Source organism: Aotus nancymaae, unplaced genomic scaffold, assembly GCF_030222135.1.
Source record: "Aotus nancymaae isolate 86718 unplaced genomic scaffold, 86718_ANA_hifiasm-v0.15.2.pri h1tg000029l, whole genome shotgun sequence".
NCBI classification, from domain to species: Eukaryota; Metazoa; Chordata; class Mammalia; order Primates; family Aotidae; genus Aotus; species Aotus nancymaae.
The window spans coordinates 46,057,754-46,071,144 of NW_026988442.1; the positions used below are offsets into that span (position 1 = coordinate 46,057,754).

General features: G+C 35.2%; 1 protein-coding gene across 4 annotated transcripts in view; it reads left to right on the forward strand.

The window, feature by feature from the left end:
* Positions 1 to 13,391, forward strand: part of SCN7A (sodium voltage-gated channel alpha subunit 7) — a 98,553-nt gene that overhangs the window by 59,835 nt on the left and 25,327 nt on the right. For all 4 annotated transcript variants that reach the window (XM_064382642.1, XM_064382639.1, XM_064382641.1 and 1 more), the window contains 2 exons: positions 2,267 to 2,623; positions 10,954 to 11,388. In XM_064382642.1, coding sequence (XP_064238712.1) covers positions 2,267 to 2,623; positions 10,954 to 11,388 — 792 coding nt within the window. The remainder of the gene's footprint in view (positions 1 to 2,266; positions 2,624 to 10,953; positions 11,389 to 13,391) is intronic.

The following is a 13,391-nucleotide window of genomic DNA, read 5'->3' on the forward strand; positions in this document are numbered from 1 at the left end:
GTTGATGGGCATCTGGGTTGGGCATTGTAAACAGTGCCACAATGAACATATGTGTGTGTGTGTCTTTATAATAGAATGATTTATAATTCTTTGGGTACATACCCAGTAATGGGATTGCTAGGTCAAATGGTATTTCTGTTTCTAGATCCTTGAGGAATTCCCACACTGTCTTCCACAATGTTCCACAATGGTTGAACTAATTTACACTCCCACCAACAGTGTAAAAGTATTCTTATTTCTTCTCATCCTCTCCAGCATCTATTTTCTCCAGATTTTTTGATGATTGTCATTCTAACTAGCATGAGATGGTATCTCAAAGTGGTTTTGATTTGAATTTCTCTAATGACCAGTGATGATGAACAGTTTTTCATGTCTGTTGGCTAAATAAATGTCTTCTTTTGAAAAGTATCTGTTTATATCCTTCACCCACTTTTTGAATGGGTTGTTTGTTTTTTTCTTGTATATTTGTTTTAGTTCTTTGTAGATTCTGGATATTAGCCCTTTGTCAGATGGGTAGCTTGCACACATTTTTTCCCATTCTGTTGGTTGCCAGTTCACTCTAATGATTGTTTCTTTTGCTGTGCAGAATCTCTTAAGTTTAATTATATCCCATTTGTCTATTTTGGCTTTTGTTGCCATTGCTTTTGGTGTTTTAGCCATGAAGTTCTTGCCTGTGTCTATGCCCTGAAGGGTATTGCCTAGGTTTTCTTCTAGGGTTTTTATGGTGTTAGGTCTTATGTTTAAATCTCTAATCCATCAGGAGTTAATTTTTGTATAAGGTGTAAGAAAGGGGTCCAGTTTCAGCTTTTTGCACATGGCTAGCCAGTTTTCCCAACATTATTTATTAAACAGGAAATCCTTTCCCCATTGCTTGTTTCTGTCAGGTTTGTCAAAGATCAGATGGTTGTAGGTGTGTGGCATTACTTCTGAGGCCTCTGTTCATTTCCATTGGTCTATGTCTCTGTTTTGGTACCAGTACCATGCTGTTTTGATTACTGTAGCCTTGTAGTATAGTTTGAAGTCAGGTAGTGTGATGCCTCCAGTTTTGTTATTTTTGCTTAGGATTGTCTTGGCTATGTGGGCTCTTTTTTTGTTCCATATGAAGTTTAAGGTGGTTTTTTCCAGTTCTGTGAAGAAGGTCCTGTCTTAAATCCTCACTCATAACCTTTTTTAACGAATAGGAGAAATATATACAGGATGTTGTCACCAAATTTATGGATGAAATAACAATGGCAAATGCAAAAATACATGCTAAAAGATAGTATCAAAATATCTTAAAGGCTAGTAATGGACTGAATGTAAGATGATTAAATTTTTCAGGGATAAATGTAAGGTCTTACTTTTGAGTCTAGTGCACATAATTGTGCACTAGAAAAAGTCAGGAAGTGAGGCCAGAAATTGGGAACCAGCCTTGGCAGCATAGTGCGACTCCATTTCTGAAAAAATTTAACAAAAAATAGTCATGGTGGTAGTTCATGTCTGTAGTCCTAGCTACTCAGGAGGCTAAGGCAGGAGGATCACTTGGGCCCAGGGGTTGGAGGCTGCAATGAGCCATGATAGTGCTACTGCACTTCCGTCTGGGTGACAGAGAAAGACTCTGTCAAACAAACAAACAAATAAACAAAAATTGAAAAGAAAGTGTCAGGAAACTATAGCTTATATAAAAATGATGTATGAGATTTAGTCGACTGTAAATTTACCATCATATAGTGACCAAAAGTATTAAAGTAATCTTGTTTTGTATAAATAGAAATTTTAAAATATCTAGTGAAAAGAAGAGGACTATTCAAACTAAACCTAGAATGTTGTGTTTGGTCTTTGATACATTATTTTAAAAGAGAAATACATGATAGGCCCTTCATTGGAATCCTTTGGATCCTCAAAGACTTTCAATGTCGTTTTTATATCAACATGTGGGGAAAAAGTGTTGGAAAATATTCAATATATTGTGAAAAGCAAAAACAAAAATCTTGCCCTAACAGATATTAAAATATAAAGCAAGAGGAATTGTAAAAGTATAATGTTTAATGGGAACTGATGAATACATCGGTAGAAGAGGACATGTATAGATTGAGTATACAAAATTATAGAACATATAAGATGTATTAAGAACGTACATCAAATGAATGTTCAGTAGCTGTTATTAATAATGCTTAAATCTTTAAAGGCTATATATGTGTATGTGTATAATGCTGTACATTGTAATAAATACTGACCAGGTTTTTGTCATTTATTTCTTGTTCTTGTTTTCACATTGCTTTGTTAGTTGAGAATTTTCAAGTTGGGGAAGTATTGGCCAACGTTCCAGATTTTAATGTGGTCTCTTAGTAACTCATGGGTGGCCCTGAAAGACTTGGTCCTGTTGTTGTTTACGTTCATCTTCTTTTCTGCTGCATTCGGCATGAGGCTGTTTGGTCAGAATTATGAAGAATTTGTCTGCCACATAGACAGAGACTGTCAACTCCCACGCTGGCACATGCATGACTTTTTCCACTCCTTCCTGAATGTGTTCCGAATTATCTGTGGAGAGTGGATAGAGACCTTGTGGGACTGTATGGAGGTCGCAGGCCAATTCTGGTGTATTTCTTTTTACCTGATGGTCATTTTAATTGGAAATTTACTGGTAAGTAGTCAATTCTTTTATATTTTCCTTGAAAACTGGTATAAGGTAGTTTGGTGTTTTCATGATGTGCATGGATGGGATGTAATAATCTGTAACTGTGGTAGTCCAGTAGGGTAACCACTACCCACATGTATGACTAGTCCCATTTGAAATGCGTTGTAAATATTAAATATGCACAGATTTGAAGTCTTACACAAAAAATGATGTAAACTATTTCATTAATGATTTTTAATTGAATGCATTTTTAAATGATAATACAGTAGTCCCTCCTTATCCTCGGTTGTTCTGTATGTGGTTTTAGTTGCCTGTGGTCAACCATGGTCTGAAAATATCCAGTGGAAAATCCCAGAAATAAACAACTCATAAGTTTTAATTTGAATGCCATTCTGGGTAGAGTAATGGAATCTCCTGCCATACCACTCTGTCCTGTCCTAGGCATGAAACGTCCCTTTGTCTAGCATATTCATGCTGTATATGCTACCTGTTGTTCATTTAGTAACTCTCTGGGCTATATTTAGTTAAATATATTTAGTTAAATACAAATATGTTCATATTTATTGCATACAAATTGTATATTGTATTTAACTAAATATATTTGTTAAATAAAATATATTAGTAAAATTAATTTTACCTGTTTTGTCTTCATGCTTTCTGTATGGCTACTGGAAATTTAAAATTGTATATGTGATTACATCATATTTCCATTGGACAGCATTAGCTTAAACCTTGTTATTCAATGTAATATTGGCATCATGTGGGAAGTGGTTAGAAATGCAGACTCTCAGACCCCAATCCCAGACCTATGCAAGCATACTCTACATTGTAACACTGTTCCCAGTGATTTGTGTGCCGCTTAAATTTTAAGAAGCACTTAAATATAACAATGCTGTCAGTCTTTACCAGGCATTGGAATTACCTGGGGAATTAATAAAAATATGCTGATGACTAGAACCATTCTTAGAGATTCTGATTTTGTTGGTATGTGGACATGACCTGGTCATCAGGATTTTCAGTTGATTAAATTCTGTAGTCAAGATTGAAAATCACTGGTCTATAAAAATGTTATGCATTAACTAAGAGAGAAAGCTTTTATTTTTAATTTTCCTAATAACTGAAATGGCTTTAATGAATTAAATAAGTATTTTTCACTGCATCTATGGAAAAGACAAGGCTTATAAAAGAAAATAGTTCTTACAGGAATACAAGACTTAGTATTAGCTTTTTGTTCATATGTCATAAAGATGAAGTATGTTTCCCAAAAGACTGAAAAAAATCACAAGTTAGACTCAATTTTACTTGTGCCTATCCACATTGCTTGTGTTTCACCTTGGGAAGAACCTTGTCATACACTTATTACATTGGCATTATATTTAATTCTTAGTGTATTTCTCTATCTTTATTAAACTGTAAGCACCATGAGGGAAAGGACCATAATTCTCCTCTTTATTATAAAACCTAGAACAGGGCCCAATATGTAAAAAATACTTCATTATCTTCTTCCCTTTGTAGTTATAGTAGTACACTTTTAACTCCCATAATATAAAACACCACTCTAACTGGCTGAAACAAAAAATGATCATATATATCAGTATACATAACTCATAACTTAAAATATCAAAGATATTTTCTTCAGTTTTGGTGTGGCATAGATGATCAAATGGGATCATTACAGAGAGGTATTTGTAGATTTCAGTTCTGTCTTTCTTTGTGCTCCTTGCTACTAGTATCCTCTGTTTATCAAGATGGCTACTGCAGTCTAAAGCCTCATATCTTTGTATTATATCAAGTCTAATAGAGGAAAGTACTTCTTTTCTAGAAGCCACAGACAATTTTTCCTATTGTCTCAATACCCGAATCACATGCCCATTATTAACTAATCTCCATTACCCAGAATTTGGTATGCATTTATTATGTTAAAATGTTCATAGCTATCTCTTACAGCTGCAGATGGAATCAGGTCAAACCCAAATCATATGACTAATAAGGGGAGAAAGGTAATTTCCCAAATAAATTGTATGCTTCTGTCTCCAAAAGGAAGAGTTATGGCTGTTGAGGGAAGCAACAACAACACACACATGCACATACATACCAAAGGCAAAGAAGCAGAAATACTGAGGCATTATATTATATGCATACATAATATAAATGTATATATTATATAACATAGAAATATATAACATATATATTTGCCTGAACATTCCTGCTTCTTTGATTTTGAACTCCAATCTATTTCTATTTATTTGTTTGTTCCTGCTAACCAGAAACTTAATCAATGTGCAGGGGGATTCCAGGATAAATGGAGTTACATGAACCTCTATTTCCAGTTGATTGCCATCATATTTCTTGGTTCACTAAATCCTTCCAGCTTAATTTTCCTCAGTAGTCATCCAACTGTGAGACATTATGATAATGGCAGTAGAATAAGTAGAAGGGGAAAAATGTTAAGGAGACAATCTTTGAAATTGTGTTGATCTTTTTTAACCTCATACTTTTAATGTGGATTGGTGTAAAAGGAAGGTATTTCACATTTTTAAAAAATTAATTTTGTCTTACTCTTCTAAGATAATTCAGCAGTGATTTTTAAGCTTAAGTAGAAATCTTACAAAAAGTTATTATATGCCAAAGGAAATGAATTGGCTTTTACATAGTTCTATGTCTTGTTGAGTTGTAGAAAAAGCAGAGTTCAGAATCAAGGAAACATAGGTTCAATTTCAATTCTACCACTATATTAATCCATTCTCATGCTGCTAAAAACACATACCTGATACTGGGTAATTAAGGAAAGAGGTTTAATTGACTCACAGTTCCTTAGGACTGAGGAGACCTTAGGAAACTTACAATCATGGCAGAAGGGAAAGCAGGCATGCTCTTCTTCACCTGGTGGCAGTAGGAAGTCCAGAGTAAAGCAGGGGAAAGCCCCTTATAAAACCATCAGGTACCCTGAGAACTCACTCATTATCATGAGAATAGCATGGAGGTAACCACCATGATTCATTTATTTCCCACCAAGTCCCTCCCATAACATTTGAGGATTATGGAAACTACAATTCAAGATGAAATTTGGGTGGAGACACAGCCAAACAGTATTATTCCACCCCTGACCCCTCCCAAATCTCATATCCTCACATTTCAAAACATGATAATCCCTTTTCAAAAGTCCCCCAAAGTCTTCATTCATCCCAGCATTAACTCAAAAGTCCAAGTTCAAAGTCTCACCTGAGATAAGGCAAGACCCTTCCACCTATAAGCCTGTAAAATCGAAAGCAAGTTCATTACTTACTAGATACAATGTGGGTAAGGCATTGGATAAATACACCCATTCCAAATGGGAGATATTGGCCAAAACAGGCCCCGTGCAATTCTGAAATCCAGTAGGGTATTCATTAAACCTTAAAGTTCCAAAATGATCTCCTTTGACTCTATGTCTCACATTCAGGGCATGCTGATGCAAGAGGTGGGCTCCCATGGCGTTGGACAGTTCCACCCCTGTGGCTTTGTAGGGTTCAGCCTCAATCCCTGCTGCCTTCACAGACCAGTGTTAAGTGCCTGCAGCTTTTCCAGGTGCAGTCCAAGCTGTGAGTGGATCTACCATTATTGGATCTGGAGGACAGTGGCCCTCTTCTCACAGCTCCACTAGGCAGTGCCCCAGTGGGGACTCTGTGTGGGGGCTCCAACCTTACAATTCTTTTCCACACTGCCATAGCAGAGGTTCTCCATGAGGGCTTTGCCTAGACATCCTGGCATTTCCATACATCCTCTTAATCTAGGTGGAGATTCCCAAACCTCGATTCTTGACTTCCTTGCATCTGTAGGCTCAACACCACATGGAAGTTGCCAAGACTTGGAGCGTGCACTCTCTGAAGTGATGACCTAAGTTATACCTTTGCCCCCTTTGACCACAACTGGAATACCTGGGGCACTGGACACCAGGTCCCTATGCTGTGCATAGCAGGGAGGTCCTGGGCCCAGACTACAAGACCATTTTTTCCTCCTAGGCCTATGCCTAGGTCTCTGACATGCCCTGGAAACATTTTCCTCATTGCCTTGGTGATTAACATTTGGCTCCTCATTACTTGTGCAAATTTCCACAGCCAGCTTGAATTTCTCCCCAGAAAATTAGTTTTTCTTTCTACTGCATCATCATGCTGCAAATTTTACAAAGTTTTATGCTCCGCTTCTTGAACACTTTGCCGCTTGGAAATTTCTTTTGCCAGATACCAAGAATCATCATCTCTCTCAAGGTCAAAGTTCCACGGATATCTAGAGAAGGTGCAAAAACCCACCAATCTCTTTGCTAAATCACAGCAAGAATCACTTTTGCTCCAGTTCTCAATAAGTTCCTCATCACCATCTGAGACCACCTTAGCCTAGACTTTATTGTCCATGTCATTATCAGAATTTTGTTAAGACCATTCAACAAGTCTCTAAGAAGTTCCTGACTTTCCCACATCTTGCTATCCTCTTCTGAGCCCTCCAAACTGTTGCAACATCTGCATGTTACTCAGTTCCAAAATCGCCTCCACATTTTTGGGTATCTTTACAGCAGTGCCCTACTCTCTGCATTACCAATTTACCGTATTAGTTAATTCTCATGCTGCTAAGATACAAAAGGCTGGATAATTTACAAAGGAAAGAGATTTAATTGACTCACAGTTTCACAGGGCGTAAGAGGCCTCAGGAAACTTACAATCATGGTGGAAAAGAAAGCAGGCATGTCCTTCTTCTCATTGCAGCAGCAAGGAGAAGTGCAGAGTGGAGGTAGCGAAAGACCCTTATAAAACCATCGGATCTCATGAAAATTCACTATCATGAGAAGAGCATGGAGGTAACCACCCCCATGATTCAGTTATCTCCCACCGGGTCCCTCCCACAACAGGTGGGAATTATGAGAACTGCAACTCAATATGAGATTTGGGTGGAAACACAGACAAACCATTTCAATCACTGAATAAATAAGTGACTTTGTGCATATTACACAGCCTCTTTAAACCTGACTATACTTAGTGGAGGAATGAACATAACAATACTTGTCTTACAGGGTTATTGTAACTTAAATGTAATCATGTAGCACCCTATAAGTAATTCATAAATGTTTGTTTTCATTTCTTTAAACTCTAGAAAAATTTAACCTTTATATTTCCGTCAGATTTTTGTTAGTTATTTAATATTATTAACAAGTTTTAGTTAGGCAAATTTTAAAGACACTTTGTCATTCCTGGTGTTTTACCTGTAATTCAGGTAATTGTTATCAAGTGAAATATAGTATCTGACTCTGGTTACATAAACCAAACACTGAGGGATAAAAACATGAAAATAAAAGAAAAAGAAAACAATATAAAATTCAGTTGCCTTTTAAAAATAAAAAATTTAGTCACAGATACATGTTATTCCATATATATATTTGTATAATCCCAAATTAAATATGTGTTAAGATATAATTCAAGCAATTTAAAATTAAATTGCCTCAATACATGTTGAATTCCTTAATACATGTTTATTTGTTGATTACAATTCAGAAAGTAGTTATTTAAATTTTGAACTTTCTCTTTTATGCTGCTTGATTTTGCTATGAGTCACTCAATTCTCACTCAATATGTGGAAATCTTTGAAGTGCAAAAAACCAAAATTCAGGGAAATTTTAAAAAATGTTTTGTTTTATTCACATTATTTCACCTTTTCTCTCTTAACACAAAATATATGTTTTTAAATCTGGTTATAGATTCTGTGACTAGAATAAAGTTAGTCTGAGTTTATATAATAGAAATCTCTGCATTTTCTACTCTATTTTTTGTTAATGCTCAAATTAGAAGTAGTAATCAATTCTCTGTAACTCGGGCCACTTACACAGCCTGTCTTTCCTTTTAAATACTTAAAGAGAGTAGGCTATTTTTAATTCAGACTGTATCTGAACAAAGCAGTAGAAATTCTTAGTGTCATAAAATTATTTTCTTATACTACAGTTTCAGAGCGCTTTGCACTTTTAAGATTAACTTCACTTTTAGGTTTTTAACATTTTCACCACATATATATGTATATATATGTGTGTGTGTATATATATATATATGAATGTATGTGTGTATATTTGTGTGCATGTGTGTCTAGGATATAAGAAATCTTTGACATAATTTCCTAAAATATATAATTAGTATAGCATAAACTTTTTCTTATTCAAATCCTAGCACAAAATCTATTTTTATTCATTCTATAATTAATTTTTAATATAAATATTTATTTATTACCTATTTTGTGCCTAGCAGTGCGCTGGTTGTCTAACAGTAAACATAGTTTTTGTTCATATGAAGCTATAGTCACGAAACACACTAACACCCTTCCCTTATTTTACACTGTGTCTAATGCTTAGCCAAACAATGTAAGAAAAGGAAACAAACAACTATCTTGAATTACATCTGGTCTTACCAACTCTTATATCAGGAAGCTGTTGTCCTTTGAGAATTATAGAGTTGCTAATAGTGTGGCTCCTATGGGGACCATGGAGCTCCTACATAGATTATCTATAAGAAAACCTCATTGCCAGAAGAGACTCTAGTAGCAGAAGAGTTGTACTAATTTCTGAAGCTATTAGCATTTGATCATTGTCCTTTCTCTTTCTATTTTTCTCTTCTGACAATCTTTCATTGTGGATTATAGAAAATATCTATCGGTTTGTCAGATGCTCTCACCCACAAAACATTTCTCATATTGATATATCTTGTAACCTAAAGTTTATTGCTATGCCAAAACTATGAATAATATTATCTATTTGATGACTTTATTCACTGCAATAATACTTTGATTTTTCTACATGAGTCTTATTTGAGGTTTCTCTATTCCTAAAAAGAAGGAAGAGCTAGGTAGAAGTAAATGTAACCCATTACGATTAAACACTATTTGGTGGGAAGGTCTAATTATTCCAGGTGTGTATGTTCATGAACAAAACAGTAATTATCAGAGTGTTTGAGAAACTCAACTGTTCACATTGATCTACAATTTTGAAAGAAGTTTCAAAATATGAGTCTTTGGAGAGACATACTTATCTTATATACACAAAAATTCCACAATTATCCAAAATTATAATTTATGCCCCGCAATTCCAAACAAGTTTAATATCTGATTCTCTGGAAAGTGACTAGTCCTTGATCATATTTCTAAGTGATAGTAAAAGTCAAAATAGTCACTATCTTTGAGTTCAAAATAATTAAAAGTATTAGGAATGATTCTTCCATCACTAATCTGTTTCTTGTTTGACCAAATTTACTACAACAGATAATCAACCAACCTTCCTAACAACTGTGTTTTCATCTCACAAGAGCCACTAGATATGGCATTTAGGACCATGGAGAGCTCTTTCCCTGTCTAATTCTTCCTGGGTTTGCAGAGTTATTACATGGTTTCCTGAGACAGGGCTGAAGTGAAGTGAGCTTCCTGGAGGAAAAATTTATATACTCATCTTGGGTGAGATAGCTTGACTCAGAGAGAAAATATGCTTTGGAATGAAGCAGACGTGAAGATCGTCTAATCTATGTAACCTTTGATACTGTGATATTTGACATCTGTAAACCTTGCCTTTTTCATCTGTAAAAGAGAAAAATCATATTGCATAGGATGTCATAAGCTTAATATAAATTATTGCTACACAAATCCCTAGCACAGCACTGACCCATTGTGTAGATGGATAAGAGCTGAATAGTATTATAGTTCATATCCTTTATTTCAAATCTCAGGTCAGCCTTTTGTGGTCAAATTTATTTTTTAAGTTAACACGTAAAATCGTATGTATTTATTGTGTACAACATAATGTTATGAAGTAGATATATATTGCGGAATGGCTAAATATAGCTAATTATCAAATACATTACTTCATATGGTTATCATTTTTTGTGGTGAGAATGCTTAACCCATTTATTCCAGAAGTTGCAATTTCTTTGTGTGAAAAATCAGACCTTGGTGATGACCTTGAACAGCAGGATATAAATAACTTCCACAAGCTTAGCGTTCCAATAATGAAATAGGAATAAATGGGTTAATATCCACCCTCTAGTAGTAGAGAGCAGAATGGCAATTACCAGAAGCTGGGTTGGTTAGGGGAAAGTAGAGATTGAGGTGCTGTTGGTCAAAGGACATATAATTACAATTACAAAGGAAGAATAAGTTCAAAAGATGCATCATACAGCATGGTGACTACAGTTATTAATTATAATATATTATAGTCTTGAAAAATGCTAAGAGAAGAGATATTAAATGTTCTCCAGTCAGTTTTGTAAACAAACTTCTTATTGTTTAAAATGAAACAAAATGAGATAAATTTAGCCTCACTTTACTTCCTTATTTAGGTACTTTACCTGTTTCTGGCATTGGTGAGCTTATTTAGTTCATGCAAGAAAATAACAGCTGAAGAGAATGATGAAGCAAAAAATCTCCAGCTTGCTATGGGAAGGATTAAAAAAGAGATAAACTACGTGCTTCTTAAAATACTATGCAAAAAACAAAATATTCCAAAGGAAACAATGGACCATGTAAATGAGGTATATGTTAAAGAGGATATTTCTGACCATACCCTTTCTGAATTGAGCAATACCCAAGATTTTCTCAAGGATAAGGAAAAAAGCAGTGGCACAGAGAAAAACACGACTGAAAATGAGAGCCAATCGCTTATCCCCAGTCCTAGTGTCTCAGAAACAGTACCAATTGCTTCAGGAGAATCTGATATAGAAAATCTGGATAATAAGGAGATTCAGAGTAAGTCTGGTGATGGAGGCAGCAAAGAGGTAAGATGTTTGAATGTCCTGATTGATTAGTGGTGATTTATAGTATTGTTGATAAGTAAGTAAATCGGTGCTGATGTTCCACAATCAGATTACCCAGTAAATCCTAGCTCCATCACTCCTAGCTCCATCCCTCTTAGCTTATGATTTTATGCTTCTGATCAAATTACTTAAACTTTCTAAGTTTCAGTTTTCTTGTATTTAAATGAGGCTAAAATGGTATTTACTCCATAGTGGGGATAATAGTACATAGAACAATGCCTAGTAAAGATTAAACACTTAGGAAACATTAGATCATGTAATCGTGAAATTCTATAAATTAATAACCAGGCAGTTTGGGGGTGCTGAAAAGTATATGGAGGAAACCAAAGTTTTTAAAATCAAGGTGTGTGATTTAAGAAATCACTAAATTTCCATGGACTTTATCATCTTTAAAATGGGAGATTAAATTAGAAGAGTGCTACAATTCTTTTTTTTTTTTTTTTTTTGAGACGGAGTTTCGCTCTTGTTACCCAGTCTGGAGTGCAATGGTGCAATGGCGCGATCTCGGCTCACCGCAACCTCCGCCTCCTGGGTTCAGGCAATTCTCCTGCCTCAGCCTCCTGAGTAGCTGGGATTACAGGCATGCGCCACCATGCCCAGCTAATTTTTTTTGTATTTTTAGTAGAGACGGGGTTTCACCATGTTGACCACGATGGTCTCGATCTCTTGACCTCGTGATCCACCCGTCTCGGCCTCCCAAAGTGCTGGGATTACAGGCGTGAGCCACCGCGCCCGGCCTACAATTCTTTCTTGATTGCTAAAATTCTAAGATTTGAGTTGGATCATTTCTGCACGTACTTTGACATTGTAGTTAAGTTGGACTAAAAGAATTTTAAAAACCATTAGTCTGAATTGTGAACACTTGGTAGCTTTATAATGCACTGGTTTTATAAAAATGTCAGGATCACATTCAAAGAAGGGTAGATACTATTGTTTACTTAGCTTCTAAAATATACACCCTGCTGGAAACAGTTTTATTGTCTCCATTTGCAAGCAGCATTGTGTTTTAGTAGGAGGTGTAGTTTCATAGAAAGCTACACCTACAGAGATCACATCTGCACAAGGGCTTTTTACTTTGGACCCCACTAGGGAATCATTTCAGATCACTCAAGGGCACTGGAGGGTCAGGAAATGTTTCTTCTGGTTCCCATCATCTCTGGCACCATCGTGTTTCCCAGACCTCTTGTGTTTTGGCAGGCAGATGCTCTCTGCAAGAACTTCACAAATTGGTTTTCTAATAGGAGTTCAGTTTCAATTATTCAAACTCTTTCCATCACCTACTAAAGTCATCTTTATTTTAGAGAAACATTTTCAATCCATATGCCCAATAGTCTAGAATTCATTCATCTTTTTAATTAATACCATTACTATAAAACAGGCAGAAATTCTTACTCAGCACACTTCTCAACATTCATTAAAGATTTTGATTACCATGCATTTCTGGGTAAAATTGCTATTTACCACAGCACATCATGTTGAAGTGTCCTGTAAACTTCTTGCTAGTCTCCTTAGAAATTCTGGAGAATGAAAATACATAGGAAAGCTGTAACTTAAAATAACTGTAAATATTGAAATTACAGTTGTTATTTATGCTGCATAGTTATTTGGTCTTGTTGATTACTCACAAAAGATTTATTCATTTATTTATATATTTAGTTAGATGCTTTCTAGATGATGTAGCCCATGACTGCTTAGGATGTTGATATACCCACAGCCAAAAACAAAAAAAAAAATATTATAAATGATCTGACAATTCAGAGATACACTCTCTTGTTTCTTTGGTATTTGCACTTCCAGCCTATTTTTATTAAAAAAAATGTCTGTAGTGTATATTATAAAAATAACATCAAAATTCACATTGTATTTTGTAACTTTTATTTTTTTGTGATGCAGAAGTACATCGTAGTCACTTTCTCATGCCATTAAATAATCGTCTATCAAAATAAATGATTTATAATTTGAGT